The sequence below is a fragment of the Gymnoscopelus microlampas genome (genome assembly GCF_963454915.1).
Source record: "Gymnoscopelus microlampas genome assembly, chromosome: 3".
Lineage (NCBI taxonomy): Eukaryota > Metazoa > Chordata > Actinopteri > Myctophiformes > Myctophidae > Gymnoscopelus > Gymnoscopelus microlampas.
This window is the reverse complement of record NC_139940.1, coordinates 21,894,530-21,910,843: the sequence shown is the minus strand read 5'-3', so window position 1 is coordinate 21,910,843 and position 16,314 is coordinate 21,894,530. Positions and strand designations below refer to the sequence as shown.

The window sequence follows — 16,314 nt, the reverse complement described above, 5'->3', positions numbered from 1 at the left end:
AGGGTTGTACTTAACACTATGAGGCTGAGAGCCAGGCACAGCCCTCAGGATGTTTTCTGCTACCCTTGCGCCCCACTATTATTTCCTACAGTAGACCATGGGCCATCACAATTTGATCACAAGGGTCCCAAAGTCCCTGAATTTTATGACCATATAAAATTAAAGGTAGGGTAAGTGATTTACTTTGGTTAAAATAAGTGTTATTATTAAACAGCTCTTTATTAAACAGAAAAAAAATGCATTTTCAGTGCTCTCTCCTGATTGGCTTAAATGTTGTCACCTACCTGAAAATGTACAATATTCTGTTTACTTAAGAGCTGGAGAGACCCCTGTGACCGAACAAACGCTCTGTAGCAATGTTTACTATAAGAATATAGTATGTTAACCTTTTTAACAACACAAATATTACAAAAAAAGATCACTTACCCTACCTTTAAGTATCATTACAACATAGGATACTTGCGAACAAAAGTATATTTTCCTAAGCAATGTTCATAAGTTGTTTTTTTTGTTTAAAAGTTGCACATTAAAAAAGTTAAAGCTCTATACTGTATTCTGATTGTAATAATTATAGAGTGTATGTTCATTAACGGTCTCCCCACCTCACTGGCTCTTCAGTAAACAAATAGTTAACCAATTGGATACCAATTTTATCCATTCAAGAGAGAGAGAGAGAACGCCACAACATGAATTTATCTGCTTCAATTGTATAGTGTTTCAGAACCAATTTCATCTACTCATTCTTATCCTGTATCCTGTGTAAGTTTTATCCTGACTGGATAGAATTGCCATCCTGACCTGAAAGTGTATTTTCTCTTTACTAAAGAGCTGGAGAGACCCACAAACACTATAGCAACGATTGCTATTGGAATGTAGAGCTATATTTAACAATTATAAATAAAAGAAACACTACCTTTAATGATTGCCAGACTGACTTATTGAGTATGTAAACAGAGTAAACCCATGTCAATCGATTAACGTTGCCCTGTCTTTCATAGAGCTTATTGTGCCTGTACAGTGCCACTGTTCATTATTGTCACCCGTATGTATAGTAAATTATTCAGAATCAGTATGCATTGAACAAACATTAAGTTTGTAATGTGTTTATTCAAGAAGTCAATAACGAAGAGAACATTATCGTCATCAAATGCCCACAAACCTCAAGGACGGTGTGTTCATTTGGAATTTTGTAAATGATTACCTACTGTATGCCCACTCTCTTTAAAAGTGACATCCTGGGATATTACTCAAATCTAACTGAATGTGCCCTGACTTACGTTCTTAGGCTACAACAATGTTGAATGAAACATTGTCATTAATTTTCAATGTGTTTAGTTTATTATCACAATCTCTGCCCTGCTCCACTCCAGTCAGTTTGTCTGCCAGCAATTTAACTACTCAAAAGGTAAGATGCAAAATCACATTTTGATTTAGATTAAATTTTTTTTAGTTAAATTTAATTTAGTATTTTTTGTGGCTTTTTGGTCATGATCAGAAATCAATAGTAGAAAGATGTTGGGGCAAAGATTCATCCCACTGATTTCAGGTGTACTCTTAGCTTTTATTCACTGCTTTGCTGTAAGTAGAGGGCATTCAACCTTTAGCATGTTTCGGTGTAAGTGATTTGTAATGTAATTTCTTTTATTTCTTTTACGAAAAAATATCACAATACATTAAATATTTAGAACATAAATGTATTGTTTATTATATAAATATTAGCCATTTAGGCACTGAAAGTTCAGGCACTGTATAGCTGTGTGTGTGTGTGTGTGTGTGTGTGTGTGTGTGTGTGTGTGTGTGTGTGTGTGTGTGTGTGTGTGTGTGTGTGTGTGTGTGTGTGTGTGTGTGTGTGTGTGTGTGTGTGTGTGTGTGTGTGTGTTATCCTTGCACTCCATTTAGTGACTGCCTGTTATAAAATATGAATTCAAGCTTTAATGCTGTTCATTCCAGTATTAGTAGTAGTTACTACTGTACAAATATTCTCTCCCTCTCCATTATCCAATCTCTATCTTTCTCTCTGTGTGCTGTTTTTTTCCACCAGTATATGGGGAAATGGTACTTTATAGCAGCGGTCGGTTACAGAGAGGCTGATATCCAGATGTTCAGGCCGATGGACAGTACTGTGTTTATGGCAGAGGAGATGTCAGTCAAAGGCACTCTGCTGCTAACTGGAGCCATACATATGTGAGACAATATACCTACTGTTCTAATAGACATGAACAAATTATGCAGCATGCCAACATCAAAGTTCACAAGATGAAAAGAAGGATCCTCTTTATTAACACAACCAAAACAATATTATGTTTGTGTGCAGATCTTGGCACTTAGCGTGTAACTATTGTCTGAACAGGTAACCTAATAACAACAGTACAGTTTGAATATTTAAGATGGGAGAGCTGTCTGTTTTTATGTGAGAAAGAAGTACATCCTCACTTCTTACACTTACTGATTTACTTTATAATCTTCATGTTTGAAAGCTGCTTTTCAGAAACTCAGTTTTGCTATCATATTATGTGGAAGCAATTTTTTTGTTGTTGTATGTAAGAACAGGTACATTTATATTTGTTTATCCAAATACTATTCAATGTGTCCCTTTTGATTTTAGTGGAGATAAGTGTCACAATGCCACATGGACTTATCATATTCATCCTGGGAGAGATGACATGGAACTGGAAGGTAATTAACAATAGCTAAAATAGCTGCATTAACAGTAACCTATAACACACGCACGCACGCACGCACGCACGCACGCACGCACGCACGCACGCACGCACGCACGCACGCACGCACGCACGCACGCACGCACGCACGCACGCACGCACGCACGCACGCACGCACGCACACACACACACACACACACACACACACACACACACACACACACACACACACACACACACACACACACACACACACACACACACACACACACACACACACACACACACACACACACAATTCCCACTTTGTTGGTGTTGATCCAGGGAGTCCTTTGCGGCGGACCCTGGTGTGGAGCGGGGAAGGGTTGAACTGCTCCCAGTGCATCATTCTCCAGGATATAGAGCCTCCGAGGAATGAGAAGGAGTCTGAAGATGCCCTCAGCAGACTAATGCTCTATGGTTGGTCATTCATCTTCATTATACTTTGACCCACATGACATAGTGCTGTGATCTGGATTCTCTCTACTTGAGAGCTTTATTAAGGGTATGGGACAATAGTAGAGCTTGAAGGTGACGTGTGTAAAAGATATGAACCCACATTGTCTTGAATTAATATAAATACAGCTGTGCTTCCGCCTAATACGCTACAGCCCAAAGATGCTTTTACCAGCCAATTAGAATATTATATGTAATATACAATAGAATGTATACACATTACACAATATACCCTGATAGAGCACACAGTAGAACAGCATAAGAGGCATTTACCTGGAGATTGTCAGTCAAACTGTGCCCTTACTGAACTGTTCTTCCTTATAGCTCGTCAGAGTGATGTGGATCCTGAGGTGGTGAAAACATTTCAGAAAGAATATGCTTGTCTTGGAATGGATGCGTTCGTCAGGCTACCTCAACAAAAGTTTTGCAGATAGATGTCAATGCTCACATCTATACCCACTTAGGTATTTGCAACGATTTCTTTGTTTCTTTCACTTTGGTGGTCTTTTTAATCCTACATTTTGCTTTGTCATTATTTTTTATCTCACTCATCTCCACAATGCATTGCAGGATTTTCATTGCAGGAATTTCCTTTAACTTCATTTTTTTAACCTTCTGTTCACTGGAACCCACCACAATTCTAGGAAACTTCTTCACTAATGTTTACTGCAGCTTCCTTCTCTGTAATGAAAGAAATGAAGGTAATACATTCTGTCAAGCACATTCTAAAATACTGAAATATTATATTCCAGATATTTGTAATTACCTTTACCACTTATCACAATGCAAACCTTTATACAGTGTACGTCATTCTTAAAACAATACGTTCTTGAGCAAACTACTGTCAATTTGTACTATGAGTACAATTCATACAGCTATTGAAATACAGCATATACATAAGAAACACACATAACAGTAGAACAGCATAGCTAACAATAGAGACCAACTGAATCATTGTTCTAAGAAATAAAATGGCCATGTGAAGACCTGAGGTATAATATGCTGAATGATGAATTATATTAGCTCTGAATGCATTAACATGTCTGTCACCTGAACTAAAGGGGGTGGGTGGCTGGGAGGTGCAACCATGAGGTTCAGACTTGAGACTTTAGATTTGAGTCATGAACATGTGGATTTGTGGCTTGACGTGGACTCTTGCTGTGAGACTTTACTAATACAAATGGACTGTTTGGTGACATTGGTGAAAGTAACAACAGGACGGTAATGTGTGGGTGGGTGTACAACGGGTGTGATGCTGCAGGCATGTTCCCCAAAACTGCAGTAGATAAAGAAAAATAAACACCGGTGGGATGGTGAAGAATGTGTTTGAACAAGTGGTAAATGATTGCTGGCTGATTTGAATATGTCGTTCAATCGATAATTCAAACATTATTTTTAACTAACGTGTAGGAGAGACTCGAGTCACTTGTAGCATGGAGTTATTTGTACAGCCCAATTTTGCCAGGTAAAACAAATGTTAAAGTCATACTGTGTAACATTTTCAATGAAACAATAGTTATTTATATAATCTTTGACTGTTATGTTGCACAATTCAACATTTTTGTTTTTACAACTTTTTAAACACTATTAAATTCTATTTTCAAAAACTATGTATATGTAATTATGTATCGGAACTGAAATGTTACACAGTATGATTTAAAGATTAATGTCACTCACTTGGTACATGCTTTGTTGGAATCCATGTAATAATGAAAATCCGCTAGGCCTACTGTACATTCACCATCCTCATTGTGACTGTATACATGAAAGAGTATTCTGTGGTACTAAATATTTCCATCTTCAGTATATTTTGGATAATTCTGACAGTAGTACAAAATACAATGGTCAGCAGAGTCAGTGGCAGTCATGGATGTGTAGGTGCTATTGTGCTTAGCTAACACTTCATGTGCCTTGGCTGACACCTTGGGGTCAATTTAGTTATAACATGTCACAATTGACCCCACTCATGTGTTCCAATTCACCCTGTAGGCCTACTCTGTCAACAGCATAAAACTAGATCACAAAAATTCAACTGTATGAACACAATGAGAAATAGGTCTGTGTTGAACTAGACTGACTTTTGGGAGGGCAAATGACCTAAAAAAACTCCACGTGTGCCTGGTCCAGAGGATTAGATAAAAGTGAAATGAACCCCCCAAACAACAAATAAGAATCAGTTCCTCAAACCTCACCACCTCACCACCTCACTGACTCAAATGCCAGAACAATATTTGCAAATTAACAGTTTGTATAGCGCCAAGGATAAATACACACCAAAGTCAATTCACCCATGTATTGTATTTAATCAGAGTCAGCATGAATTGAGTTAGTACGTTGATGTTCAGGAATTCATTCGTTTGGAATGTGTTTATCCAATAAATAAGTTAAACATCAAGGACAATGTGTTTGTCATTTTTGTTGATCATTAGCTGAAGTTTCTCTTTAAAAGTGACATCCAATGGTATTACACAAATTGAAGAGAATGTGTGCTGATGATTAACTAAGGTTAATTAATTAAGGTGCATTCCATTCAGGATTAGGCTATGCTTCAACTATGTCATAATGTCATATACAGTATTTGTCATGTGCTTAGTTTATTATCTCAACATTTGTTATTTTCCACTCCAGTTCTGTTGTCTGTCACATATATTTTTCATATATTATATTTTCATGTGCTGTGAATAGAAGGCATAAATCTGTCAGGAAGTTCATGGAGACTCATTGATTTATTTGACAGCTTTCCTGACCTGCATTTGGCTTTTCTGCCCTCAAAGAAATGAGAACATGGCCTTGTCCCTAAAATGATGAAATTTCAGGCCTGGTTGGTAGTTATTGCAACTTGTGAGGTCATTGTTTCATCATGTTTACTTCCTCTCCCCTCCATTATCCAGACTCTTTAACTTTTTCTCTGTCTCTGTTTTTCAGTATATGGGGAAGTGATACTTGTGGTCAGTTACAAAGAGACTGACCTTGTGGCCCAAACATCAGGGGCTCCTCTGCGCCAACTGAGACCTATTGTTCTAAAGCCCAACCCTTAATTTAAGAAGCTGAACCAAAAAGACCCAATTTTATGAACGGGCAAAGTAGGCAACTACCTAGGGCCCAGAGCAATAAGGAGCCCACAGGGGCTCATTCAACATGGTCAGAAGCACCTGATGGGATGTTCTGCCAAGGTAGGTCCGAGGCCTCTGGACCTACAGTAAGGACAACTGGTTGTTGATGGCACATGGCTGATCATTACAGTAAGGCCTTATATACAGTATATAAATGTTCTAGGCTTTAAAGCACCCTAGATTGTGTCATTATCTAACTGTTACATAGGTCCTTTACTTTAGGTAAAAGGTCCCCTGTCTCTTTTGCACTGCACAAATTGTAAATGGACGGCATTTGTAAAGAGCCTTTTTCCAAAGCACTTTACAATATATTTCACATTCACCCATTCACTCACAATCACACACTGTCTGACAGTGACGATGGAGGAAGCCATGCAAGGCAACCTGCTCATCAGGATCAGTTAGCAGTGTCTTGCTCAAGCTCACTTCGACATGCAGCCAGCCAGGAGTGGATCTTAACCAGGAAAGCTACCGACTACAAGATGGCAGCTCTACCTCCTGAGCCACTGTTTTGTGTTATTCATTTTGGCTGTTTTAACACATTTTGTCTTGACAAAGTCTATCACAATGTTATGTTCTGCCTTTGGCTAATACAACCTAAAAATATATATATTTGTCTCATTAATGGAAATACAAAAGTTGCATAAACGCTTTTTTCAACAAACAAATAGGCTATACTGCATATTGGTCAGATACAAATAAAATAATTACCTATACCTAAAAAATGTATTCATTTTAATTGATATATTATTGTATTAATGCATTCATAATGTATTATAACATGATTCTTTATTTCTTTTAGGTCATACACCGGTCACTGAGCGGCATGCATTTGTGCAAATTAAGAAAAGTTATGGATAATTTCTCAGTAATTTTTCGGTCACTGAGCAGCATTCATTTGTGCGAATTGATAAAAGTTGTGAATAATGTTTGAGTACATGAAGTTAACCCAGAGGGCATTCTGTCAGAAAGCCTCATTTGATTGGTTTGGCTTCCGACCAATGAAGAATTATGTCAATAAATGGATTCTTGTCAGGGTGGGGGGTCTCCAAGTATAATTATTTTGGGGGTCGTGGCCTGAAAAGGTTGATCACCACTGGCCTAGGGCACCACTTTTTTTTCCCCCTTTTTCTTTTCTGGAGGGTTTTCATTTCTTTAACCACAAAGTATTGGGTGCTAATTTAAATATGTTTATACGTTATACATTATACATTTTTGCTTTATACATTAGAATCTGCAGCTGCAAGATGACACTATTATACATTAGGCTAGGTGATTTCTCAGTCATGTACTGTAGGATGTTAAAGCTGCAACCTGTAAGTGTCATGTTTCACTAACTGTCCAAATATTGACTTTAGTCAACCGTATAGACTGCTTCCAGCAAGCATATGGCAATGGCGGTTCAGCCTATACAACCCTAGGCAAAATTTAAGCCACCCCATTTGACAAGATGTAACATTTTGAAAAAAACAGAGAAGCCGGTGAGTTAGTTTCATGTGTTTATCTCTGTAACTACAGTATGAGCAACATACAAACCAGAGACGTACAAACTGCTTAGTCATAGATAGTCATCAGAACATAACAGCACTGTCATAGGCCAAAGTCAAACAGGGAGATGCAAAATGCAAGTGCACAACACAAGTTTGCAGGGGAAATGCACGACACGCGTGGTTCATGAGGGTTCGTGTGGGTGGTGGGGGCCGGGGGCACCCACAGTAAAATATTTTGAGCGTGAATTCTCCCACCTCAGAAACCATATCATGTTTGTGACGGATATGCATCAAAGTTTCTGTCGCCTTCATATAGAGGGGGGGACCGGGCTGTGGGGGCAGAATATAATTTCAGTGGTAGACGGGGAATCCCCGTAATGCCACTGCTGTGCTGATATAGCGTCCCGATCACAATAAAGGAAGTATAAAAGCAGGACAATACCTCCTCCATGGGTTTCTACTACAGTTTTTCATTGGAATTTTTGTTTTTTGGACAAATTAAGAAAATTTGCTCTGTAGCAAACAAAGATATTTTTTGAACCAGGCATGCAATTAATACGTTTAAAAAGGACACGGTTCAAACATAATGGTTGGGATATTAACAGGTGTAATTTATGTCAGAGTAAAAAGTGAAGATCTCTCTGGCTCATGTTCACCACAGACCTTGTTTTCTGCATAGCTCGAGAGAGAAAAAAAGCATTACAAATCTAGCAAGGAACCCATCACTCCTGGGTTTTAGGACTGAATGAACTGAATAAATATGCTGATTTAACAGTATTGGTTAGAGGTGTTCACAAACCACCATTGAAATACATTCAGATGGGTAGTGTTACATTTAAAAAGATAATTATGAGCTGTGGAGATATGGGAATTAGAGTCTAAAATAAGATAATGAAAATTCATTCATGAGACATGTTGGGGAAAGGAGGGCAACATCAAATCCAATCAACTTACCATGTCAGTGCTATCACATATCACCTGGCTGCTATTACAGTCAAATACAGTTTGCTGTCATCTGCACCTTTGAGTGACAAATTGATTTGTTGATACAAGCACTTCATTAGAGAAGACATGAAATGTCAACATTTTGGCCTACCTGCCAATGCTACATTTAACCCTGGTGTCCCTATTTTGGTCTTGAATAGGCAAAACTTGTCAAAACATTTCAAGAAATGAATTTTTTAAAACAATAGCAGATCTACTCACAACGCATCACAATGCAAATTTGGAAAATAGGGCCTACGGTTAAGAGACAGCATTATGCATGAATATAAGACAAAAAATAAGCTTAGCAGCTCACTGGCCCTTTTAACCTCAGCTCTGACAAGCATTCAAGACTGGTTTATAGATTCATGTCTGCTCTTGAATGCCAAAAAGACAGTCTGCATGGCCTTCTCCAAAAGACCAGTTGTGTTGGAGTCCTCAAGTGTGTTTCTGGGTGGGGAGGAACTTGAACTTGTCCCAGAGTTCAAGTACCTCGGAGTCCTATTAGACTCAACCCTAACTTTAAAAAAAACAAATACGATTAAATTCAACCTTCAAAATGTAAAACAAATTAGACCCTTCCTGACAGTTGGAGCTGCCAGATCTTATCTTCACTGTATGACCCTATCACACATTGAATACTGTTTTACAAACTGGTCTTGCACAGGCGTGACTATTCTCGAACCCATAGAACAGCTCTACAAGAGTGCGCTCAAAGTGTTTGACAGGAAGCCTCACTCATATCATCATTGTAACATCCTCCGGAGGCTAAATGTTTTTAGCTTTGATAACTTTAACATTTTCAAACAGGTTGGGGTCATATACAAGACCCTTCATGGTCTGTGCCGGCCCCCTCTAAGTGAATTCATTAAACAGAAGCCTTATAGGGGAATCAGTACCAGAGCAACCACTCGAGGAGATTGCGAGGAGAAGTGCCGCACTGGCAAACAACATTCGGTCAAAATGTCCTCTCAATACAGGGTTGTGTAGCATGGAATGGCCTTCCTCTGCGTATAAGGGATTGTGCTACATTTCCATCTTTTAAATTCAATCTGAAAAGATGGTTGCTTGAAAACCAAAGCTGCAACCATTTGTGATCTTGTTTTAGGTTTATTTTTATTCTGTGTTCCCTATGTAATGTTATGTAAATGTATTCCACTGTTTGTCTATCTGTTTTCTGATTTTATGTTTCTTGTGAGGACTGCAGATGAAAACTAGCATCTTTGCGGAGTATTTACGTCCATGTGACGTCCATTAATATGCATTGTCCTGTCCAAATAAACAAATAAAGTAAGTAAAGTAAAGGCCTGAGAAAGCACAGAGAACAGAACACCCATTGTTGTGTCAGTTGGAAAATTGATCCTAACCGCCTGGTCTTGCCTATTTCTTGTTTCAAAATTCCTCTTTTGATATACAGTGCCAAAGCAGATGAAAGACTTTGTATAGAAAACAGCTCTACACAGGCAGAAAACACCAGATGTTTACGAGTACAGTTTAATTGATAAGTGGTAAATGGTTTAATCATTTTTGTAAAAAGAGAAAGACTTTTGTCATATTGCACCATCCTGTACCATTTTGAAAATTCAATTAAAAAAAAATGAATAGAAAGACGATGAGGGAGGTTCACAAAACCCATCTCTCCACTATGATCAAAGTTTAGATGACCTTTAATATCATACATGGACCTCTAAAATAAGTAATTGAATTCCACTATGTTGGGGGTGGCTGTGTGTGTGTGTGTGTGTGTGTGTGTGTGTGTGTGTGTGTGTGTGTGTGTGTGTGTGTGTGTGTGTGTGTGTGTGTGTGTGTGTGTGTGTGTGTGTGTGTGTGTGTGTGTGTGTGTGTGTGTGGGGGGGGGGGTTATGTTATGTGTCAGAAAGCCAATGGCTACTTCTCCTTTCATGAGTTTCATAGTTCAACTTGTACTTTAGGGAAGTTGAACTATAGGGCCTAAAATGCCTTGTTTGTTTCTTGTTGCTTTGAGTGGGGACAGCACCCAATCTGCAACGTCTCTTTCTCCTCACTTTCGTGTTGCATGTGTGTGTCTAAAAGAGTGGGTGACATTTAAGATGTCCAGGAAAGCACAGGCTGGTTGAATGGGGATGTCCCATGGACTGTGAAACCAAGAATATATAGGAAAGTGAAATAGAAATGTACTTTCACTCCCTACGAGCTCACACTATTTTCAAACCAAAGAATATCAAGTATTCACTTTTCATCTATTGAAGATTATTTCATCACTCACATCCACAATAAAAGACGTCTTAATGTGCTGGACCGGGCAAAAAAGTCAACACACTTGTTCAAGTGCTCCCAAATAATTGTAACTTTAAAATGACCATCTAACCATACTGGTTCTGGATCAATTAACTTTTTAGCACTCTTGACGTGTTTAAGAACTGGGACAACACAATTATGCCTGAGCATTTACATAATCACTGTAAAGTATTTGAAAATACATCCTGTAGTTCTTAAAGGATGGATGAAATTAGTATTTGCCCACTACTTCTGGATGAATATCACATTCACAATATGTTTGAAAGATTCAAACTGTAATCTATGTTAGATATGCTCACATAAACATTGTCTGTAATTTAACTAGATGAAATATAGGCACTGTGGATATATTCTTAAATGATCAGAATTCAAAATGTAAGGTCTGTTTTATGCATTTGAATGGAAATATAACTTTCACTCTTCATCATAATAATCATGGTTTGGTCCCCTTTAGTTTGGGTATTTCCAAGTACATTTGCATATACCTGGTATTCGTCCTCTGCATTTACCCATCCTAACTATTAGTAACAGAGGGTGCTATTAATACAGCACCCGAGGAATGGTTGGGGATCAGTATGACACACTTTGACACTAAGCCTTGATCGAACCATAGAATTTCAAATTCCCAGACGGCCACACTAATTACTAGCTCACAGTATTTTAAAAATAATTATATAGTACAGTACAAATGTTACATGATTAATCACCATATCAGTCTTATTTGTCATACATCCTATAGATAAACCATTTTCATAATCCCTTTAAACACAAAAACAATATGCAGTCATGCAGTGGTGTGTTCTAGGTTTTTTTGGAGGGTATACGATAATTATTCCCTGCACGACATGTGCGGGTATAGGCTATACGCTTGCGTGTGGTCAATGGATGAAGTGGCTAGTAGACGGTATACACTTTTTTTTTAAATGTCAGTGTGTACGCCTGTGTGTGTGTGTGTGTGTGTGTGTGTGTGTGTGTGTGTGTGTGTGTGTGTGTGTGTGTGTGTGTGTGTGTGTGTGTGTGTGTGTGTGTGTGTGTGTGTGTGTGTGTGTGTGTGTGTGTGTGCGTGCGTGCGTGCGTGCGTGCGTGCGTGCGTGCGTGCGTGCGTGCGTGCGTGCGTGCGTGCGTGCGTGCGTGCGTGCGTGCGTGCGTGCGTGCGTGCGTGCGTGCGTGCGTGCGTGCGTGCGTGCGTGCGTGCGTGTGTGCGTCTGCTTCCAATACAGATACATGTGAGACATTTCTGAATTTCTTCATCAATAAAATTAACAACATAAGATAAGATCACTCATCTCATCTCCACTCTCTGACCTTTCAGAGACATCATTCAGCAACTGTCTGAGGTGGTCTCACATGTAAAACCCACCAACTGTCCCTCAGACTTTATTCCATCATAGCTTTTGAAATAGGTTTACCGTTTATGTCACCATTTGCCACTTGCCAGCTCATTCTGGCCATAATAAATAGCTGTTTAACAACTGCAGGTTTCAACCTCCAGGTTTAGAGACGGGTGCAGGTACAACGGGTACTTGTACATACAGAAAATGCACTTAAGGTGATTAGTAGTTTTCGTTCCCTACCTATGTTGAATGCATTTATTGTAAGTCGCTTTGGATAAAAGCGTCTGCTAAATGACTGTAATGTACTGTAATGTAATAAAATTCTGATAGTATTCCCCTTCCGAATGGGTTTTTAACCAAAACTTTCTCCAACACAGACATGGGAGGGGCCAGCATGGAATGATCCTGGTTAACTCCAATAAAAATCAGTTGCAAATAAGACCACCACTTTCTAGTTGTTATCACAATATTGAGGAACCGAAATCAAGCCACATTTTCTATTGTGTACTGCTATGAGATGTAACAAACACATTCTTGAATCTGGCATCATCACAGCACAAATGCACGTTTAGGGATGAAGAGAAAGTCCCCATGCTTGTCATATTTGTATGCAAACACACTGACCTACAAACACGGGGAAACACAAACCGCCTACTATACAATACCATGTCAATGTGGGAGCTTGCCACGGATATGTATCTAGAGAATGATCTATTGGACTTCATTCAGTTTCACAAACCCTTTCCCCTGTTCATTATCTATTGCTGAGATTCTTGATGGAACTAAATCCCACTGATAGAAAGCCGTTTCTAGTTTTCACCGAATAAACTATATCAGCATCAGACATGTGCTGCACCTAGTTTATACAACTGCATCCTTTTGGTTTCATCAGTCCAATAAAGGTTTCACTGACATTCTCAAGATGGTTTCTATGTGACCACAGGATGTCTATACTATGAAGATCATATTTGGAGTAACCTACATTGTTTGTTCCCTCCCTCTTCCCTTTCCAACCACGACTCAACAAAACCATCTCATCTATATTATAAGCCTGTGTTTAAGGGAAAACCCTGGTAAAGTACATTATAGAATTACTTGCGAAAACACACAGCAGCCAGAGGTATTTGGACAGTGACAACACCACACACCAGGTGAGTTGAGGCTAGATTCACTTCATTTTCATTCACATAACATTTTAGGTAATTTAAAAATATATTGTTGGGTATTGGTGTACATTTAGTTTTAGACATTAACCTAAAGTTCATAGTGGCTGTATTAGAATGTGTGAATAATTGCTACATTGATTGATTGGTTTGTTGGGTCATCCATTCATTGGTGATATTCGTATGCATATAGGGGCTTAGTTGATTGAATACTAATAAAGTAAGTAAGTTTGCAAAAAAAAGCAATCAATGTTTAAGAGCATAATAGGATTCAATGTTGTAGTTTGTCTTGCATACAGTTATTCTACAGTACATTTCCTAAACAATCTTGAAATTACTTTGGTCATACCTGATTAGTCAACAACAAAGTTTTCTTATTACAAATAATAATATTATAACTGGCTCCTTTCTTTGCCACCATTCCCATCACAACCTCTCAGCCTCTCTTTAGGACCTACTACAGTATATACAGTATATACTGTTCAAAAAGAGCATTGTTGTAAAGTGGATAACATTTTAAAAGCTTGCATTCAAATAATTGTGTTGTAAATGTTTGTATTTGATATGTTGATTGGCAAAATGACCTGTGAACAATTTCAATCACACACACCGACATATTTCAAACAGAAATAGCACATACAAGCCACACTGTGGTTGAAAAGGGAAATCACCCACACCTCCAGTAGGTGAATTTCCAGCGAAGAGGAGGTAGACGGCGATGTGGTCTGAACTTATGTGAGTGAGAGTGTCATTCTCTTACTCACACATTTGTCTGTGTAGGTTCTACTAGGTGCATGTACATATAGCAGATGGTCATATCCAGCAACTTACAAAGTGCAAGATCGGAGCATGTGGGATGAGCCTTATCAGCAAAAGACAGGGTAGGTAAATGTAAGGCAATAGAGTGCAAAAATCAATTAACTGCAATAATTAATTAAGACATCAGGTAAAACAAATCTAATTAAAATCTGCCAAAATAGCATGCTATCCAAATAACATGCTTAACATTCGTGGACAAGCAAACAGTAGCCTATACATCTATCTAAAACATAGCATGTGTGAGCAAGTAAGCAACATAAATCTGCATAGTATAACTGGCATCTATGAAAATAGGCAACAATAAGTGGTACTGGAAATAAGTGAGGGTAGGGGTGAGGTAGGCTAGGGTCTGAAGAGGTGATTCTGGTAAATGTACTGCATATAGGCCAAATACACTTGACTCCTGATGGCTCATAATCCTCATTTTGGGAGACTGTTTTGCTGACTGTCAATTTATGTACAAAATATATATATTTTTACTGACAATTGAGAATTGACCCTGCTAGACTATAGTGAATTCTACAGCAGTAGACATCTGTAGTATATTATGTTTATGTTTATGTTTATGTTTATGTTTGTGCCCAGGATGGGGGGACAGTCAAGGTCCTCTAGATACCGATGGCTGTGGTTGTGGTGTGGCATCCTCACCGTGGCTGTGGTGACTATGGCTGCAGTTCTCACTTTAAGCTCAACCAACAAGGTATGCACATCTATCGTGGTATATTCAGATCAGTGGTAAGGTTTAATTTAGACTGTAATAAACAACCATTTATGGCTTGTTATTGTTCTGAACTGAAAAAAAGAGGGTACGTCATTTTCATAAAGCAAAGTAATCGTACGACAAAGTATAAATCCTTATTAGTCAAAATGTGATCTGTCAACAATGACTAATGATCACCTGTTTGTAACCAGCGAAGTGATGTCCACTGGATTAATCATGCTCACTAAAATAATCAGAATAGTTCAAGTTAATTTTGATTAATTCTATAGAACATGATATTAATTAGCTGTTTAAGCCTTAATACATTAACTCTGGATTAAAAAAAACAATATTGTCATCATTTACATGATTATTGTAATCATGTGAATGATTACAGAAAAGTATCAACAATTTCACAAGCAGAATGTCATTTTTCTTTTAAACGGCGTAGTCTGTCTTTTGCCCCAATAGCCTTTGATTTGATTTACAATATATGCTTTTCCCCTAATACATTTAATGGTATGCAATTATAATTCACTGTAATGGATGGATAGAAGCTGCTCACTGACAGGGCACATTTAATCTAATTTGAATGCCTCTAGGTGGCAGCATCCCCCTGATGCTGAGGTCTTCTAATTAGATTACAGCGATCTCATCACATTTCTGACTTTAAACTGATGATGAGGAGGATGATGATGATGATGATGATGATGTAGAGGAAAAAGAGAAGGTGATTATGATCCCAAAGTGATGCTTTGACTTCCATTTTTCAAGGATGGCTCCTCTACACATATACCAGAAAACGACACAACTCCGGGTATGTATTAGGCCAATTAGTACTGTACAGTACCAGTGTTGTTGTTATGGTTACATTTATCATGACATTGTTGAAAATAATCAGTTTTCCATTTTTTTTGCCTGTATTAAATTGGTTATATAAAGGCGTTTGAATGGTATTGCCAATAATATATAAAATTAAAAGTGACAGGAACACATCTAACTTGAAGCTGTTTTGTTTGCAGCCACAGTTGCACACTTTAAATCAGATGGTAAGTACAACATTTTTATTCTTAAAACCCTTTACGATCCCTCGATATGAGAAATCTATAAGAAGTTAATGAATGATTTATTGTGACGTGAGCTATAACTATCATGTCTACGAGCACCAGACTTTTCAAAACAGATATGTCAGTCAGACAACTCAACTCAGTAAAAAAAAACACATTTACCTGAAGGTGAATGTGGATTGAATTTGCCAGGACAATAGTGAACTTCCCTC

General features: G+C 38.2%; 1 protein-coding gene across 1 annotated transcript; it reads left to right on the top strand.

Moving 5' to 3' along the window:
• Positions 1 to 18: 18 nt before the first annotated feature.
• apom (apolipoprotein M) lies at positions 19 to 6,193 on the top strand (the record flags this gene model as incomplete). Its single annotated transcript, XM_084052260.1, has 5 exons — positions 19 to 90; positions 2,042 to 2,184; positions 2,606 to 2,676; positions 2,985 to 3,119; positions 6,081 to 6,193. 5 exons carry the CDS (start codon positions 19 to 21, stop codon positions 6,191 to 6,193), a joined length of 534 nt encoding a protein of 177 aa, XP_083908386.1.
• Between the last annotated feature and the right edge of the window lie 10,121 nt (positions 6,194 to 16,314).